The following is a 20,324-nucleotide window of genomic DNA, read 5'->3' as shown; positions in this document are numbered from 1 at the left end:
TTGATGCTGTAAACTTTTAGTGCATTTGAGCGGTGTTTTAAGTGAGAAGGGCTTAATAATCTTATCCTTTTTCTTCCTTAACCGATCTCTTCAGTCATTTAATGGTTTATCTTTGTTTTTGTAGCTTACAGCGACGTTCTCAATGGTTTTTTGATTTTGAGATATTTGGAAGTGATTAGGGGATGGCTTTTGAGGTATTTTCTTCAGAATTCTTGCAAATTTCACTAGCAAAGCTTTTTCAAAACCAATTGAACTTAGCAAAAATAGGCCGATCAGCAGAGATTCAAATTTGCTAGCCATTGCTCCAATAAGACAATATACTAGGTTTCTGGAATATATAGCTAAGTGACGGCTCATTGAGTTTGGATCAAACTGTCGTATTATCGCCACTGAGGCATCTTTTGAATGTGTGTCTATCGGATAAGCAAGAGTGTTGATTCTAAGGACAATATTGTTTTCCAGAGCTTCAAGATGACTCCTTGACTTGGGATTTTGTATGAAAAAATCGACTAGTGTCACGACTCCATATAACATTGAAATTGACTTAAAGATCAGTTGGTTTCATGATACCCAGGATCAGGATTAAATCCATAAATTTTTCGAATATGGAGGATATCGAATTATTTTATCATGCATTTTTAAGTTCTGAAAAGAAGTCCTACTCTGAATGAATTTGAATCTCAAATCATGATATGGTGTCTGAGCATAGTAAAGTCTGGGGCATCGAGCCATAAATATTCAAATCTGTCAGTGTTAGGTAAGGCCTCTATGGTCGAGTAGTAAGCCAACATACTGAATATCTGTATTACTCTTATATGAGTATTGTGATTCGATTCCCATCAGAGACCGATCTCTCACCCTAACAGGTGAAGAGCATGCTTTCATGATACAGAAAGATCACCAATACGTTAAAGTGACTTCCTTGCTTATATACAAGGATTAGAGTGTTCAAAATTCACCTAATTCTAACGCCATTACTCATGGGTATCCAAAACCCATTAAAATCTAAATCCTATACTAAATGCGCTTTTAATTCCACAACCCCAAACTATTCCATACGACTCCACGAGATAATCATAGCATGTAACAAGTTGAAATATTCCACTATGACTTCACATCATTTATGAGGCAATAAAAAAGAGAAAATTCTTAAATTTTTCATAACAGCAAATAACAATTTTTATCCATCGCGTTCCTTTTTCGCTCGTGAGATTTTTCATTTTTTTCACCATGTGGCATACCGCAAATTTATTGTGTTGTCTAAGGGTAAGAATTTCTTTATTTTTTTGAACTATCATGTCGTACGCATGTCATAATTCTGTTTAAACATCTGAATTGCTATGAAATTCTTATGATATCTCATTCCCTCCACAAGACGTCACATTACTTTATGCCATGTTGAATATTTCTACATAAATATCAAATTTCTCTCTCACTTTTGTGTGCACAGTCATAAATGAAGTATAAATGAGTTACGTTGAATTACGTCAGCGATGTGATACTCATGAGATGCTGAGGGAAATTTTTTGGTTTCTTTTTTTTGCCTTGTGAATATTTGCATATGTTTTGTTATCTTATTATATGCTTAGGCATATAGGAATTATGGAAAATTGTATGAAGTCAGAATTTCTACGTCATTCATTAATGACGTATTAAAAGTATTTTGAAAGGTAAATTTTTCTGAATTCAAAATCAATTCAATTTTAATAATTCTTCACGATTTGGTCGTTCTGTTCTATATTTTGAAGAACGACTATAATTATCCATTTAGTAGAATTGACTTCACATACATGATATATATTACATGAAAAGAAGCTTACTATGTGCAAAAATGGCCGAAAATTGAGCAAAGCCTGATTGGCCTGAAATTAAGTCGGTTTCATCGAATTTAGTTCTGTCGTCAAAGTTTTCTGATCTAGGGTCGGATTTTCGGTCATTTCAAAATCGTATGGCTTTATGGACACATCTGTCAAAATTGGCAGAACTTTGGTAGTCCAGAATCAAAAGACGCCTCCACTGAAGTCCATTATAGTCCGTATTGTATTCCACTTTTTTTAAGGTTTCGTCAAAAATTGCAGGCTTGTAGACAAAACACTCAAGCTTACAGCCTTGAAGGAACTGTAAGGTTTAATCCAAAACTGCAGGCTTACGCATCAAAATGCAGAATATGTAGGCCTGCAGTTCTAAAATAAACCCTATATTTTGGTACTTACTCTAGTTTTTAAAGGATTTTACCCTTTGAATCCTGTTTCTGGTTACAGTTCTGTCATTAGTTCTGGTATAGCACTCTAGCTTTTGAGTCAGAGCTTGAAGTCGAGTCGAAATTTGTTAAAATGTCGGTTTGAGTCGACTCAACTTCATATAAAATTTGGATCAACTTCGAGCTCTGTTTTGAGCACTTCAAAATTATTTTAAATTTTCTAAATTATTCATTAAAAAAAGAACAATTCCAGACACTAAAACCTTATGTTGTAAGCTTTTAATGAACTTTTAAGCTTTATTAGGTTTAATTTAGAATTTTTTCCCCAAAAAACAAGTGAAAATGAAGTCAAATTCTAATTAAATTCCTCTTATTCCTCCATAAAATGCTGTAAAATTGAGTAATTAAGTGTAAAGTTGTTAAATCTTCATCATAAAATGTAATGGCGCGCTTAAATGATTTTAATGAGTAGCACAAACAAAAGGAAGAAAAGTTTTATGTGCTGTCAATCAAAAATATTGTTTGAAAATTTACAAAAAACAATTTTGTTGTGTTAATAAAGTTTAAGGATTTCTTGTTGTTCCGAATTTTTGGATAGAAATGTCTCATTTGTGAGTAGATGCCATAAAAATTGGTAAAATTTTAATTAGTTTTGGGAAAGTTTTTTGAAAAATGAAATTGATCATTTTTTATCTGGAATGGAAATGCTGGAGGTTTCAGAAAGTTTTTGTTGGATATTTTCATTTTTACATTTTTTGTTTGTTAAGGAAGACTATGAAAAGCGGAAATTTTTGAAAGGTAATCATCTTCGCATCAAGTTACCTAATTTACTTCCGAGAATTTCAACTCAGAATAAAACATTAATCTTCCTATTCGAAACAATTCTGGGAAATATAATGGAACTTGAAATATTAAAATTTGATGAAGTTTTAATCAAGAAAATGAAAATTTTGATTTTCTGAACGAATTTTTTTAAAATCCAATTTTTTTATCCTAAAAAATTTTAAATTTTAGATTTTACACTGATTTAACCCTTTAAATACATGATGTGAAGCTTTCACGATGACGTCGCACTCTTGACGTCAATTTATAGCACTGCGTTAAATTTCAACGTCATGTCAGCTGTACGCTAGCACAAAACTGGTCATTGTGCATCACACAAGAAAAAATTATACTTAAATATGCTAGTTAAGCATGCTCATGAGCATTGCTCTCAGTTTACTCTGCTCTTAAGAGCACGCTCATTACCTGCTAGTGTTGACATCGGCCTGTAAATCATAAAAACCATTGCGCTCCTCTAGTCCAGCCACTTTGTTAATTTCAAAGTATCCCAGAGACAACACGACACTTGGCCCATGAGACTCTGGATTCAGACTTGATTCAGGTCGTCTTGAGGCCAAATTTTCATCCATTTCTACGCAACATGTATGAATGGCAGGATGAATGGATACAACCTTTCAAATATGTTAACATTTAAAAATTTTGTAATTAAACTCACATTAAAGTTGATTGCCCTCGACATTTAACCCAAACATGTGAAGATTAAAGTATAACTTTGCAGTAAATCTTTAAAAACTTCATTCCAATTCCCCGAATAACAAACGTATCAACATCAACATCATCAAGTATTCATGAACTTTATGAAAACCACTACATATACATAACAAGTAAATTTTTATGCAAACGAACTTTCAAAGGTGAAAAGCAGAACAAAAATTTACCAAAAAAAAAAACCTTCCAAAGAACCAAATTTTTCCAGAACGGAACCTTAATTAAATTTAACAAGAAAACAGCACAAAAAAAAATTTTAATTATTAACTCAAACATCACAATCCAATCCCTTAATGCGAAATAAAATTTTTCTTTGCATGACTTAAAGATTTTACATAATCCCAAAAGCATACCCAATGCCTGACTTCGTAGAAGATCCATGACCGTGCTGAATATTTCATAAAATAGCAATTAATAATAATTTATGTAATAACTGTGTTAATTGTTTTTTCGTTCCTAGATGAATGGAAATAAATTTTAATCTTATCAAAAAAAAAATTGCTTATTCAGCATGAAAATCCATTCGGTAGACAAAAATAAAATATGTTGACGCTCTCTCTGAAGCTTTTATTTTGATTGAAGGTACGAGTAATATTTTTTTAAAAAAAAACAGTAATTGAATGGTACTGATTAACGTCACTCAATTGAATTTCACAGGAAAAATAATTGGGGTATAAATTTAATACAGTTTTTAAATATGCTGACTGTTGCTGACTGTTTCGAATTATAGTGAATTATTGAAAATGAAATTTAAAGTATTGTGTTGTGGGTCAGGGATATAAATGTCATCAAAAGATATCATTTTATACTGTAGGTTGATGTTATATCCGACTAGACTAAAATACGTCAAAATTAGACATCAACTCGACATTAACTTGCTTTTATCTAATTATAATGTATTTTAGTCCACTCAAGTTAACGATGTAGCACATATAATGAGTAGCTAGTCATTTTAACAGAATTTACAGGACATCAAAAGTCCTAAAAGTTCCCTCAACTCTTGAGTCTTGCCAACTCTTGATTTTAGGACATACGTATCTGCATTTTTATAAAGAAAAGCACAAGATGCAAAAATGACTTGATAGCAGCAACGTGCAATATCACGTAAGTTGATGTTGAATTTGAATTCTCGGGTCCCAATTTCAAGTCAATCTCAACATCAACTTAGTGATTTTTGGAAATTTAGATTCTTCGACTTCTGAGCATTAATCGGTTAATCGATCAATAATCCAGTTCCAGATCTGCGTGACCCCTAGAAAAACATGGAGCAAGCTCTAAAGAGCAGAGTATGCTGCGAGTACACTCATGAGCACGCTTAACTAGTATATTTAAGGAGAGCAAGTTCTTGTAAGCATCTCGTGTAGTCTCTGTCTCGGTCTCGGCTTCGAGAACCCTTATTCATCACCTAAGTTGTCCGCCATCTGAGCATAGCTTCTACACAAATTTTATTATTTATTGATTTAATAAATTATTATTAAGGATAAAATAATTTACCTTTTAGAGTTCTCGTCAACATCCTCTAAACTCACCTCCTCTGCATCCTATGCTCTTGTCATTAATTTACAGCTCAACACAGTCAAAAATTAATCAAATGAACGAACCTAAAATGATTTGCTTAAAAGTCAGCTTGATGGACATTAACAAATAAGTTACAAAATGTGAATGAATTGCGTCCTTTTTTCCCACTATGTAGCACATCCATTGGAATTTGCTTAGCAATTCAAAATGAAAATTTGAGTTTTTTTGGCATTTGAAAAATGTCGTAATTTAATGGATCCCATTAGCAAAGCAATTTTAATGTTGTTAAGAAGAATCAGCACAAAAAATCATTTGTTAGTGTGCCTGCCTTATCTCCAATCCCATTAAAGATTCTTCTCTCACATTATTTGTTACAATCTCAATAACCATTTATCCATGCACGCCAACCTTCAAAATAAATACACAGAAATTTTCATCCTTAAACAAAATTTAATATCATTTTTATTTTCATTCCTCAACCCCAACCACTTTCCCTTTTTTTGGCTGTTATTTGATTTTTCATATGTGCTGTTCAGGGGTGTATCCGGGGGGTGGGCATTGGGGGCACAGGAGGCACTTCGAGAAAACTATTTTTTTGTAACGTTTTTTTTATTTTTAAATTTTTTGTTTGCTTTCTTAAAAAATCGGTCGGACCTTCCTTGTAAAATCTGTCTGGCTACGCCCCTGGTGCTGTTGTTGTTGTCTTTTTTTCATTTTGTGACTAAAACCCTCTCAGCACACATAAAATGGAAAATTGTCTGTAATTTTTCTCTTTCATGTATGACGAAGCTTATTTGTCAATCTCTGTACTTTTATCTCTCATTTCTTAGCCTCCACGCCACATTCGTTGCTGCTTCTTTTTTTAACTTTTGTGTTTGTTGACTTAAGATGCCACTTGCTTGCCTTAACTTTTGTATTGTGTGTGTATGTTATAGCTAAAATAAATTAACTAACTTTTTTTCATTGTTTTTCTTCTTTATTTATTTGTTTGTCTTTTTGCTTTCGTTTTGGTTTATTTTTCTTTTGAGGGTATGATGTGTGCTTTTTGGTTTGATGTGTGATGTGACTTTCAGAATATGGCATAAAGTTAGGTACAAAAGTTGGATCTTATTCATACCTGGAGATTGACTGGTTCAAACCTGGTGAATCATATCTAAGGCCAGACCTTCTCAAACTGCACCCCATGACAGACTTGTACAGGGATTCTCAAAGTTTCAAATTAGTCTAATCAATGGTCTAATCACTGAAAATTCAGTGAGAAAATCCAAAATTCATAATTCTTACTTTAGGAGATGAAGCCTAGCCAAACTTTCTACGACACACCCTAACAAATTTTGAAGAGGATATCATGCTAAATGGTTACATGCAAATGTAAACTCAAACAATTAATGGAATCCACTATTTCTGTAGATCCTTCCGTTTTAAGCGAGAGATCTTTAAGTTCTGGCTCAACTTTGGATTAATTGAATCCATGGAAACGCATGGAATCCATATTAGATCTTATGGAATTTAGCTAATATTTATTTATAATTCAGATTATATCCATAATTTCTTCAAGATAATGCCACAGTCTGTTCTGATACTTGATCTCACTTAACGAGACATTTATGTGTCGCAGAGCACAGCATAAAGTGGATTAAATTTGATTTAAACAGAGGAAATTCCAAGAATTCGTTTTCCACTTCTTGAAAAAAGTATGTTATCCTGCAGCGTAATAAGTGAACGATACCTGCATACCTTAGATGTGCCGTAAAAGTATACGTTTATGACTTACTTACTTACTTTGATGGTCGTATAGATCAACTGTGATTTATGTCCTCGATAATCATAATCCATCCTCATAATTCAAATAAAGAGGTCCTCAAATTTGCGCTCATTACCACCTCCTGACCAAAAAATCATGTCTTACTCCGCCATAATTCCCAGCCATGCAAACATTTCAAACAAAATAATTTTTTCTTATTTATTTTTCTCTCTAATTTTATTCTCTTATGTGCGACGATTGATAACCCTCAAATACAACACACCATAATAACAACAAAACAAAAGTGCGATGCAGGAGTTGGAGTGGATCGATTTTTTCATGCAATTTATACACAAAACAAAACAAAGATGGTTATGCTGTTGGGCTCTGCATGCTCGGAGGTTACCGAAAGTTTAGCAAAAGTTGTTCCTTATTGGAGTATGATAATGGTAAGTTTATGTGAATAAACAATTAAAACTTTTCATGCTACGTTATGTGACATATTAATTTACTTATCGTATACTTACATCAATTTAGGTATCATTTGGGAGTACAGCACCGGCATTGAGTGATCGTGAAGAATTTCCATTCTTTTTTCGTACTGTTATGCCTGATTCAGCACATAATCCAGCTCGTATTGCATTCATACGACATTTTAAGTGGGATACGGTAGCAACATTCTCACAAAATGAGGAAGTACACTCGTTAGCTGTCAATGATCTTGTTACGCAGCTTGAACGTGCAAATATATCGTGTTCATCGACATTAAGTTTTAGTGAAATTGACTATAAGGACCAATTGCTGCTGTTGAGGGTAAAATATTTTTTTTATTGTCAATCTGTGATTTGATTGTTGGGTGTGCCAATGGGTTGAGTTTTTGGATGTAATTTTGAGGGGAATTTCTACAAATTTATTAACTAAATGATTCATGACAGTTTTAAACGTGCACTCACTATCCCAAATAACAACAATCGGCTAATCATTCAAAATTCTGGTCCCAGACCGATGTGTTTCTGAGTTGTTGCTGAATTCGGGTACTGATTGAACTCGTAACTGGCACCTGTAGCATAGGAGTATGCAAATAGGGTGCTCAAACACACAAAAAGATGCATAGTGTGCATTTTCTGTTTTTCGACATGCTATTTTTTCATAGCATGAAATGTGCTTGAGCACCCTCTTTGCATACTCTTATGATACACACCATGTTAGAGTCACAACGGCCTGATGCCGGATTATGGATCGATCAACCGATTTGTGCTAGTCGGGTATGGTTATGAAGAACATCTGTACACCTGTAGCCTGGACATTTTGCATAGTATCAACATAATTGATGCATTAGTATAGGGTTGGTCGCTTATTAAGTAACGCTCTGGGGAGGGGGGTCGGTATTGCTACCCCTCAAATTATGAATTACTTTTTGCAATTTTCGCGTTACGTAACAAGTTATCGTCTAAAATGGATTTTCAAGATGATCGATACAGAATAAGTACCCAACAATCTTATAGGATTCTAAGTTATAGAGGTATATAACAAGAAACCAGCAATGACGACCCATTGGCACACCCAAAATAGATATGTAACAACAAATCACCAACAATAATGACCCATTTGGCACACACCCACAAAAAATCTCAAAAACAATCTTATAACAGATATAAAAAAATATATTCAAGAACATCATCAATTTGAGCGGTCCTTAAAAGCTCATTGAACTCTCAATTGACTGTGATTTGTTGAAGAAATCGTGAGCTTTATTAGCCTGCTCAATGAACATTTTCATTCATGAAGTAAAAAAGTATATTTCCTATGGGAAAAATAGATAATTTATTTTAATGTTGTGTACGTTTCAAGTATCTCAATAACAAGATTTTTTGCATGTCTTTACCTACATAAAAAAAGAGATGATCTTTATGATGATTTCCATAAAAATAAGCTTTGAAATTTGATTGTTTGCATTTATGAGGTTAAGCATTAGCACTTCTCATCCTGCTTTTGTTTATCCTCGCATTTCTTACTTTGCTTTTATTATTAAAATTTCTCAAACTCATAAAAATTCATAATTATGTTGATTTCAGTTAAAAAGTTTACAGCATAAAATGATTTTTATTCTCCGACGCTTTGTAATGATTTCCGGGTACGGTGATTCAGTTAAAAGTTTATCGTAACTTCTAACAAAAAATCTTTTTTATGATTTAAAATGCTTGGAAAAAGGTTGGATTTTGACTAAAAGTTTGAGATTCATGATGGAAGACAATTGATATTGAATCAGTCTGAATCTCATTCTACATTGCTGTACCTTATTTAAGGTTCTGTCAGGCAGCATAATTATGTAGAAGGTTGAGTTTAAGTTTTTGTATTGTCTGGTTGTTTGAGAGTCTTGATGGATAAAGAATTTAGGCTAGAATCTGTTACAATCAATTAGAATCTGTTAAAATCAGTCATAATCTGTTATAACCAGCCATAATCTGTTATAATAAGCCATAATCTGTTATAATAAGCCATAATCTGTTATAATCAGCCAGAAACTGTTATAATCAGCCATAATATCTTAAAATCAGCCATAATCTGTTCTAACAAGCCAGAAATTGTTATATTTAGCCAGAATCTGTTATAACCTGCCATAATCTGTTATAATCAGCCATAATCTGTTATAAACAGCCATAATCTGTTATAACCAGCCATAATCTGTTATAACCAGCCATAATCTGTTATAACCAGCCATAAACTGTTCTAACAAGCCAGAATCTGTTATAACCAGCCATAAACTGTTCTAACAAGCCAGAATCTGTTATAACCAGCCATAATCTGTTATAACCAGCCATAATCTGTTATAATCAGCCAGAATCTGTTATAATAAGCCATAATCTGTTCTAATAAGCTAGAATCTGTTATAATCAGCCAGAATCTGATATAATAAGCAATAATCATGCAAATTTCGACATCATAAAAAGCTCTTCCATCACACATCCCTAAAAACATTCCCAACTATTCTAAACTTTTGTGAGTCGATTGAAATAAATTGAAAACTGGGTTGGGGAGAAACAAAAAGGTGAAAAAGCAATTTTAATAACGACGATCCCTTTTTGTTCTTGCTTATTTCTGTCTAAATAGCGCAATTTTTGTTCTCTATTATTTTACAACTTACTTATCTGCAGTATCCTCAGTGAGATGAAGCACATTGAAATATATTATGATCCTTAAAAATCTTATCATTGCGATACATTTTTAATCGCAAAAAGACATTGAAAAATTAGGTCAAAAATTCAAAAATATTAATTAAGTTATTCATGTTTAATTATTCACTTGGGTTTTTTTGTCTAAAGCTTTGTCCTGTCCTTCTCAGATTTTGCTTCTCTCAATGGGGGTTAAACATATTCTACGAAATAAAAAAAAAAGTTTGTTTAAACAAGAAGATTGTTAACCTCGATTGTATTAAAGAGCTCTGACTGGCATTAAATTGTTGAATATTTTAGGGGGAGATTTTTCGATGAATTTTTGCATATTTTGCATAAATTCAATTAGAAGGAATACTGGATTGAATTTAATCCTGTTAAACCTGACAATTGTCTTGCAATTTTTTCAATGATAATTGTGAGGCATTATGGGGAGTCCTTATCATGTCTCTAACTCTTTACTGACTGAAAGGGATCCATTTCTGGTGGGAATCGAACCCACGTACTCACAAAAGAGTGCTGCAGATGTCCGCTCTGTCCCCTAACCTCTCGACCACCGACGCCATACTCTACCCCTGACAAATCTCCTTATATATACCTCGATACCCCCACATTCCACTCTATATAACCCCTACAATAGCATTACTAAATCTAAACTTATATCCAACCAAAATTCCATGCTCATTCATCCAGCAAACAATCAAATTTACGAATTAATTCAACTGAACAGCTTAAATGCGCTCAGCATATACAACCAATTATTCTCAAATAACAATCATGTATTGAAAATAGTCGAATCGTAATTTTCCACATCCAACATACAGCATGGACAACATATAAAAAAATCCGGAAATATTTTGATGTTTTTCAACTTTTTTCTCTCTTTTTTTGCTGTACATCAACAGGATTTGGATACAAGAATAATAATTGGGAGCTTTTCCTATGAAATAGCAGCAAAGATATTCTGTGAGGTAATCAATAAGCATGAAAATTTCAATAAACGTGAAAGAAGAAAAGGAAAGAAAGAAGAAAAAAGTTACAAGATTTTTATCCTTGCTTGTTTCTTTTTGTTCCTCAAAAAAAATTGGTCAGTGTTGATTTTGGAGCCTGAAGCTGGGTTTGGGATATCTGTTGCAAATCTGGCATATATGATATATATGACTTAATTTAGATTTCTGTTTTCTGAATCAGTTTAGTCCTTTATATAGGACAGCATAACTGTCATAACTATATTGTCAGAGCAGTTTAAACCTCGATATAGGGCCGTAGTTATTTCGTTAACTGGAAACCAAAAAAAAAAATTTAATTTGCTGACGTCCCATCTAAAAACCAGGCCCCTTACACTCATTACTGTGGTCGTGATGATGGTTTTTTTGTCCCTAATGGTTGTTGTGCTTTATTCCAATTTTGCACAGATGCAAGGCCTAGAATATACCAATGCAATGTACCTAGCCACAATCTGTGTATCATTACTGTGGATTGAGACAAGATTTCATTGAATCTGTCTAGAAACTAAAGTCACGCTGACCTGAGGCTGGATTTTCATCCATTTTTAAAACCATGTGTCTTACTATATAGATGTCATTTAAAGCTGAATTTATCCAATCTTCCGAAACTACTCTTGGTTAAACTCAAACAGGTCCAAATACCACAAATCGGTTGTTTGATTAAGAATCCATTCCCAGGTCAATATGACTCGAGACCGAGATCAAGACTACCCAGTATTTGCCGAGACAGAGTGCTAGAAAAATTCACTTGGAGCCTCCCCGAGTCTCCCATAGACCTTATACAAAATTTGAGTGAAATTCCCCTTTGAGTCCTTCCGAGTAGATCAAAATTTGCTTGGATGGAACGAGTCATAACTTTGGGACGGATTCTTAATCAATCAACCGATTATGGCATTTTGGTCCTTTAAGTTTAACGAAGGTTTGTTTCGTTCTTGGGCTCAGTCTCGGTCACTAAAATTCACTAAAGCTGAAACTTCAGCAAGCACAAGCTACCAACCCTGAAAATCATTGTATCTCTTCATTCTTTTTTGAGGAACAAAACTCTTCTTTTCTTCTCATTTTTATTCACAACTTCAAGTCACGACTTCCATAAAACAAAAAATCAAATAATTTCTTCTCATTTAAAGGCATATCGATTAGGAATGTATGGTGCTGATTATGTATGGATACTCCAAGAATCAGAAAATAAATCATGGTGGAATATTGAAGAAAAGAATGATTGCTCCTTAAAGCATCTCCATGCAGCCATTGAAAATGTAATTATTGTATCATCATTTAATCATATCGTTGGTGATGAAAAGTCTATTAGTGGCTTGGTAAGAACTTTTTTTAATTCACATATTGTGTTAAATGAATAATAAAACTGTGGTGTCATGATGCTATACAGCATAATCCTCTTTGTATGTATCCATTATTCTTATTATTCTCTCCTTTTTCACCTCAGACAAATGCTCTATTTGAAAAAGAGCTTTCAAAAATGAACGTAACAAAGCCATTTTCTCGCTTTGTGCACACAACATATGATGCTGTATGGAGTATAGCATTGGCATTAAAAAGTGCTGAACAATTATGGAAGAATGAGACGAGATTGTGGGGTGAGAAGAAAAAGCTGAAACGACTTAATTCATTTGACTACAATCGAAGTGATTTGGCGGAAGATTTTGTGAAGCAATTTGGAATGTTGAAGTTTAAAGGGATATCGGTAAGGTTTGGAGTTGATGTGATGATAGGCAATTGAGCTTTGACTAGAAATTGAGCAAATTTGAGCAACTTTGACTAGAAATTGAGCAACTTTGACTAGAAATTGAGCAATTTTGACTAGAAATTGAGCAACTTTGACTAGACATTGAGCAACTTTGACTGAAAATTGAGCAAATTTGACTGAAAATTGAGCAAACTTGACTGAAAATTGAGCAACTTTGACTAGAAATTGAGCAACTTTGACTAGAAATTGAGCAACTTTGACCAAAAACTGGGCAACTTTGACTAGAAATTGAGCAACTTTGACTAGAAATTGAGTAATTTGACTAGAAATTGAGCAATTTTGACTGGAAATTGAGCAAATTTGATTAGAAACTGAGTAACTTTGACTAGAAATTAAGCAACTTTGACTGAAAATTGAACAACTTTGACTGAAAATTGAGCAACTTTGACTAAAAATTGAGCAACTTTGACTGGAAATTGAGCAACTTTTACTAGACATTGAGCACTAGACTTTGACTAAAAATTGAGTTAATTTGACCAGAAATTGACTAAAAATTGAGCAAATTTGACAAGAAATTGAGCAAATTTGATTAGAAATTGAGCAACTTTTACTGGATATTGAGCAATTTTGATCAAATTTAACTCAAAGTCAAGTAATCAAGCAGTTACAACCCTAAATCCTTCTTCTTCCCCAATTCCAGGGCCCAGTAGCATTCGATGGCAACGATCGCATCGGCATAACAGTTTTTCAACAAATCCAATTCGCAAAACTCCAACCTGTTGCTTTATATCATCCAGAGACTGAATTTTTAGATTTTAACTGTCCATCATGTTCGACAATCAAGTGGAAAAATAATGTTGTTCCCATAGCAAAGCGCATCTTTAAGCTCCGTTTTGCAACAATATCAAAATTTGCATTTATAACTGTCACATCCTTTGCAATATTTGGAATAATTTTATCATCAATGTTTTTAGCATTTAATTTACATTTTCGAAAACTTAAGTAATTATTGTCAATTTTCATTAAGCACTTACGTGACAATCCATTAATGAATCATTTTATTCCTCAACAGATCCATCAAACTATCGAGCTATCGTCTATCCAACATAACGGCTGTTGGATGTGTTTTTGTTTATGGTGCTGTAATATTACTTGGCCTCGACCACTCAACACTTCCATCATCGGATACAGCTTTTCCAACTGTTTGTACGGTAAATTAATGTATAACAATGGAAAATCATTATGAAATATTTGTATATGAACTTTTTGGTCCCCAATCTTTTTTGTGTATCCCACATCGTCTGTGAAAGTTTTTTTGATTCTTTTGTTGGCTTTTTCTGAATGGATGAATGTGTTAGATTTGTATTTTCTCGTAATGTGTTGAATATTTTTGCTGATTGTGTTATGAGATTATAAAGAGGTCGTGCAATTTTTGATGTATGCTGTAGCTATGACAGGGTTGTAGTCTCTGACTTAGACTACATATATGACTCAATGAATAGATTGTGATGTTGTCTTGCAGACCTTAAAGTCTTGAATTAATGCCGGGACATGACAACGTCGAAATGGGAACTATTGACTCTGGTGACGAGTGCCTAATCGCGAATATTGAATCTGATGCCCAACAGCGACCATTGACTCCGATGAATGGCATCCAACGGCAACAATTGACTCCAGTGACGGGTGCCCAACGACAACTCCTATCCTCGGCTTCTTGAGTCTTACAACAGCCGTTGTCCTATTTCAAAGTGCCTTCAACCCCTTCCAAATAGTCAAAATCATACAACGTCAACTAAATCTATATCCTCACTGCCTCAAACACTTGAACTCGTAAAAAATTTGCCAAAAAAATTCAATTTCATGCTGACATTTCTTAAATTCTTAAAGCAATTGAGCCATGAAAGCATTTCGTGCCTTAAAGTTGAATTTATCATTTCAATAAATTACTTGCTCTCGTATAATCTTGCATTACTTTGCTTAACACCGTTGCTGATGAAAACATTAATAATTTAATTTTCAATGTCAGAAGATTTCGTCATTTGAGCTTTCATTTGCTTCTTTTGCTTATCTCTTTAAAAGGTGGGATTTGTTAGGGATGAGGAATTTGGATCAAGGTGGGATGGTTTTATTTATAGGCTTAAATTAGGGATAAGACAGGTTGATATGATTCCAAATAGGTAGGATGGCTAGAGGATTTTCGGAAAAAATTGGGACATTTTGAGGATTTGTCGGGACACAGCAGCAAGGGTGAAAAGTACAGCAGTGTCCCGGCAAAAATACAACAGATGGCCGTCCTACAAATAGCACAAATTTGGTTAATCGATCAAAATTTTGGCACCACGCCGATGATTTTCTCGTTCCCGTCATAATTTGTGACCAATTTCAAAGTATATCAAAATTGTTTATTTTAAATAGTTTTATTTAGTGTCTGACTATTGGCTTTATCTTTTAAAAATTATTATAATACTTTACTATATTTTACTCATATTTTTATAATCTCCTCAAAGAATGAATCATTCTTTGGTGATTTTAATAAAGATATGTTCCTTTTGAATCATTTAAAGTTTATAAGCAGGACGCCGTTCACTTGTTACGTTCCCTTTTTAGGGGGCTGAGGGGTTCAGCGAATTTGTAACAGCCTAAACAAAAAATATTTCATGGACATTTTGTAACGAGGGAGGGAGGAGTTAGGGGGTCTAGAAATTCGTTTTTTTGCGTAACGTAATAAGTGAATGGCCCCTTAGAATTTTTTGAATTATTCATTTTGATTTGGTTTATTTTTTATTTAAAAAGCCATAACAAAATGAATAAATAGTCTACGATAGTTCAAGATTATTTGTTGTAACATCAACATTTGGCTTTTCTGATACGATTTTAATAAACAAAAGAAGTAAAGGAATGAATGCTAAAAGCATTATTACCAAACATATCATATTGATTGCGTAGTATTCTTGGCTATTTATAAGTAAATAAAAGCTTAAATAAAAAGTCATAGCAACAAGAATTCCTTGCTGTAGAACTGCTGGAAAAATCATGTGTGAATTTCTCTAAAAAAAAAAAATGTTAAAATAATTTAAATTAATATTTTTAGTCAGTTAGGGGCCGTTCACTTAATAGGTTAAGGGGGGGGGTAAACTCTATTTAAGCAATAGAAATTCCGAGAATTCCATTGTTCAATTTTGAAAAAAGTTCGTTATTCCGTAACGTAATAAAAGAACAGCCCCTTATGCATGCATGAGTTTATGATTAACATCATCTTTTAAAGAGCATATCCACTTACCTTTTTTATTCCGATTATGAGAAAATATTCAATGAACATTATTTGAAAAAATACAACAAAACCGATAGTTGACTCTACAAAAAATGCTGCAAAAATTGTTAATTTAATTATTTTTGTCAATTTTGTCGACAGCAAAATGTTTAGGTACTTACGGGTTTCTTGTTATGAATAATAATACACTGAACGCTTTTGTATTTTAAATTCATCTGCAAGAATCAAAAGTAAAATTCCTTTACAAATGATTCCGATCCTAGAAGAACTTATGTACAATTTATATGAATTGTAATAATAATTTAATATTTTACCCTGCGTTTATGTATCCTCCTGTTTCCAAACTTAATACTTTCTTAAGAATACTCATATTTAATGCGACTTGTTTGCGACCGATTCCAAAGAATAACAAAATATTTTTAAATAAATTTGGGTAGCTTTGTACTAACTCCACGATAAGATGATGATCTGATGTGATGTAATTTACTCATGACAATATATGAATAATTTCTAATGTATTTAATAGAGATCTGTGGTTTAGAATGTACTATCATTTATACTTCATGTTGCATCATGTAGCAGGAGCGTAGCCAGTAATTTTCTGAAAGGGAGTTTTGTCACACTATTTAGGAAGTAGATGAATTGTTTTTTTTGTAAGTTTTGCCAATATTAGATGCGAATGTCTGCATAGATGCAAAAAACTGCATACCCTCTCCCAGCCCTTCCCAAGTTCCCCTTCAACTAAGCATACCATAATTTCTAAACATTCCCTTAGACATGAAAGCAAGTGCTACAATTTTACGACACAGTAGAAAACAAACTCGATACAGTACATATCTAAATTTGCTTTTTTTCTACTTTCTCAATTTATTCTGCTATTTTGCTTTCCTAGAATTTTGCTTACATTTATTTCTTCAATTCATTTTCGAGTCATTAGTTCAGGTCACTGGATTTTGGATTTTTACTTATTGACATGGAATTTTATTGACATACGATTTTCCTTTTATCATTTAAATCTTGTTTGAAGAGCATTTAAAAGCGTCAGTGATCAAGATAACTAGAAATTTCATCACATGGAGGAATTTTTAAGCTACTTGAAAGTAAAGTAATACAAATTGGTGACTTATCATTCATTTAGTTAATCAATTCATAAAATTAGGACAATTGTGAATCGTAGGGTGTTTTTAAAGCAGTTAAACATGTTTCTTTTCCTGACCAAAAGCTCCAAAGCTCAATCATGGTTGCTCTAATTAGCACTAAATGACAGCCGTCTCTATTCGACAGCAACAAGCCGGTCGTTCAAAAACTGACTTTGATTTCGATTAAAACCAGCAACAAGCCCAAATAACACTAATCGATAAATCGTTCAAAAATCCGAGATCAGGCCAGTGTGAATTAGATTTGATGATTAAAACCGAGTCCGGCATCATTCTAGAGTCACGTCGGGCTGGTGTCGGATATAGATTGACTGCTTAATGAAGGTGGCATGAATTTAAAGCCATCAGAAATCTGAATTGAGCCTTTTTTTTATTTGTGTCGCTCGGGTTGGGAATGTTTGTAAGAACATGAGAGATTTAAGCAGATTTTAGGCTTAATAATGCCATAGAATTGGCAGAATCCGACCCCAGGTCGACTTGACTCTGCTTGAGGCCGTATTTCATCAAATCTTGCCTAGAACTAGAGTTGCGCTGTACTATAGTTGCATTATCAACCATGTCTATATCCTGTGCCTTCTGAGAGACATGATTCCGCTAAACTCTTGAGGTCCTTGTCAGAAAGACTCTAGAATCTGTCCAGATTTTGTCAAATCCAACACAAAACGAGAGTTACGACGACCAAAGCCATACCATGTACCCTTTGAGACTCTTATTTAGTGAACAACCTCACTTTTAAATGATTTCCTATGAAAATGCAAATTCAGCTTACATTTAATGTAGCAATTTTGCCTTAAATCCTTCCACTTTTGTATATCTTTTTACAATTTTTTTTATCTCACCCTGACTTTGTATAAAAAGAAAAATTTGAATTTTAAATTTCTTGCTCGGTTTACTTTAAAGCATTTATGCATGAGAGAATTTTAAGTACACTTCTATGTACATTTCATTCACTTTCAATCTCGTGCACGAGAAGTTTTAAGGAAGGAGAGCAAGCTAAAAAATATTTTTTTATTCCTCGACATTTAAACTTGTTTTTTATTCAATAAATAAATATTTTTCATGTCAATTCTGCCTGAAATGAGTTTTATATTCATATTTTTCTATTTATTTAGGCTGTCTAAATGGACAGCTGTGCCAAAGACACATTTTAGCTTTTGAGTGGGTAAAAGTTTGTGATTTTGAGAAGCTTTTTTCGCTTGAAAATGACAAAAATATTCAGTCACAATTCTCAATCAACCCAAAATATATTCATATGAAAATAATCATCCAAAACCCAATCACTTCAAGCATCTCAAATTTCATAGAAGTGAAATAATATTTCTCATCTTGTACAAATTGAATATTTTTCTATCAAGATCAAACAAATCAGATGGAGAAAAGGAATAATAAGAAAAATTGCGTCAATCCCACTCAAATGACATCAATGTCGATACAGTCTAATCTTGGGGGTCGTTTAGATATTAAGGAACGTCAAGAGTCAACTCTTTTAACCCCATCATCCCACAATTCTTCCTATGCTCGAGACTCGGCACGATATTTTCCCGAGAATTGAATTTCCGATCCCAGTCCTGGCATCAGAACCCCATACTCCCACTCTTCTGTAACATAATCTCTATGGAATATAAATTGCTTTAAGTGTAACAAAATGTCATTTGGTATTGGCAATTGGCAGGCGGAAGCCGGCGATAGAACCAGTTATACCAAGCGACATCTGAGGGAGGCCATGGATCACAGTTGATCTGTACGGCCAGCGAAGAAAGTAACTAAGTAACAAAATCAAAGAGGGGTGCTTCTCATAAGAGCGTTACATAATAAGTGAACGACCCCCTTACGACTTTGTGATTTCCATAAATTTTCAAAATGTCACAGATGAGAAATTTCTTGTTGGAAAATTCAAAATTAAATTGAGAAAAAATTCTTAGAAATTGGAGCAAGCTCGATAACGATTCAAAGTTCCTTATCAGTCTGGTGTGACTTCTGGCATTTTTGGTGTCGGATTGAAATCTAATCTGACATCAAGTCAGCGTCATGCTGGAAAGAGAGCGGATTTATGATCGATTAACTGACTAGGCTGGTGTGACTCTAACATGGAGTCGGGTTTAAATTCAATCAATTACCAAATCAGAGTCACGCCAGCATGGAGCCTGATTTTTGATTAGCTGATCAGGCTGGTGTGACTCTAACATGGTGTCGGACTTAAATTGAGACTGGCACCAAATCAGAATCATGCTATTATGGAGACGGATTTTTGATCGATTACCTGATTATGCTGGTGTGACTTTAGCATAACCAATTTAGAATCACGTAGGTTATGTCATGGTGCCGGATTTGAAGTTGAATCTAGCATCAAGTTAGAGTCACGTCGGCCAGAATTCAGATTTTTGAATGATTAACTGATTTGTGTTCCTCAAAATGATTAGGATTTTGATTTTAATGCATCGGGGGATGCAGCTATGCTAGAGATTTAAAACTCGTCAACCTAAGCTTCTTCGAATACTGAATCAGTTCCAATCAGTTCCAACCACTTCAACACCTCTCACCCCCAACACCAACCTTAATAGCACGTGAAATCTCTCAAACATCCACAAACAAATCCTGCAAAAGTCATAAAAAAACTTAACCTTTTTTGTGCCATGATTAACGACACAGACAATAATTCTATTGACGTAAAACTAGATGTAATAAAAATAGTCAAAACAATGCTTTTGCCCGCAAAAAAGGAAATAAGCAAACAAAAAAAGAAGAAGCTCTTAAAATAGAAGAACCAATACAACTGCTTGATGTGTGTCTGTTTACGTCAATTTACCTCCTTTTTATTCAGAAAAGACGGCATCAAAAAAAAAGGTTAAAGCAGCATCACGGTAATGATATCTTTCTCACTCGCAATGCTTCTCGTCTTTGACAATGGAAACAAAAAAGAAGGAAAAAAGAAAATTTTCTTTTTCCAACGTCACGAACTTGGTTTACGGCAGGTCATAAAAGATGTAGAATGTTCCCT

The 20,324-nt window shown here is 33.6% G+C and overlaps 1 protein-coding gene and 1 long non-coding RNA gene across 2 annotated transcripts in view; one reads left to right on the top strand and one right to left on the bottom strand.

Annotated features, from left to right (window-relative positions):
* GABA-B-R3 (gamma-aminobutyric acid type B receptor subunit 3) overlaps positions 1-20,324 on the top strand; it is a 42,588-nt gene that overhangs the window by 9,555 nt on the left and 12,709 nt on the right. The window contains exons 3-9 of the mRNA XM_070650972.1: positions 7,319-7,462; positions 7,551-7,826; positions 11,092-11,157; positions 12,321-12,509; positions 12,638-12,895; positions 13,599-13,900; positions 13,971-14,109. Of these exons, the coding sequence (XP_070507073.1) occupies positions 7,319-7,462; positions 7,551-7,826; positions 11,092-11,157; positions 12,321-12,509; positions 12,638-12,895; positions 13,599-13,900; positions 13,971-14,109 (1,374 nt within the window). The remainder of the gene's footprint in view (positions 1-7,318; positions 7,463-7,550; positions 7,827-11,091; positions 11,158-12,320; positions 12,510-12,637; positions 12,896-13,598; positions 13,901-13,970; positions 14,110-20,324) is intronic.
* Positions 16,180-16,573, bottom strand: LOC139098724 (uncharacterized). The gene is made up of 3 exons (XR_011545225.1): positions 16,484-16,573; positions 16,331-16,428; positions 16,180-16,264 (listed from the first exon to the last, which is right to left on the bottom strand). It is a non-coding gene; the product is annotated as an uncharacterized lncRNA (long non-coding RNA).

Source organism: Chironomus tepperi, unplaced genomic scaffold (assembly GCF_022539635.2).
Source record: "Chironomus tepperi strain 1889 unplaced genomic scaffold, CSIRO-AGI_Ctep_v1 contig_451, whole genome shotgun sequence".
Lineage (NCBI taxonomy): Eukaryota > Metazoa > Arthropoda > Insecta > Diptera > Chironomidae > Chironomus > Chironomus tepperi.
The sequence above is the reverse complement of the archived record's forward strand: the minus strand, read 5'-3'. Positions and strand labels throughout refer to the sequence as shown.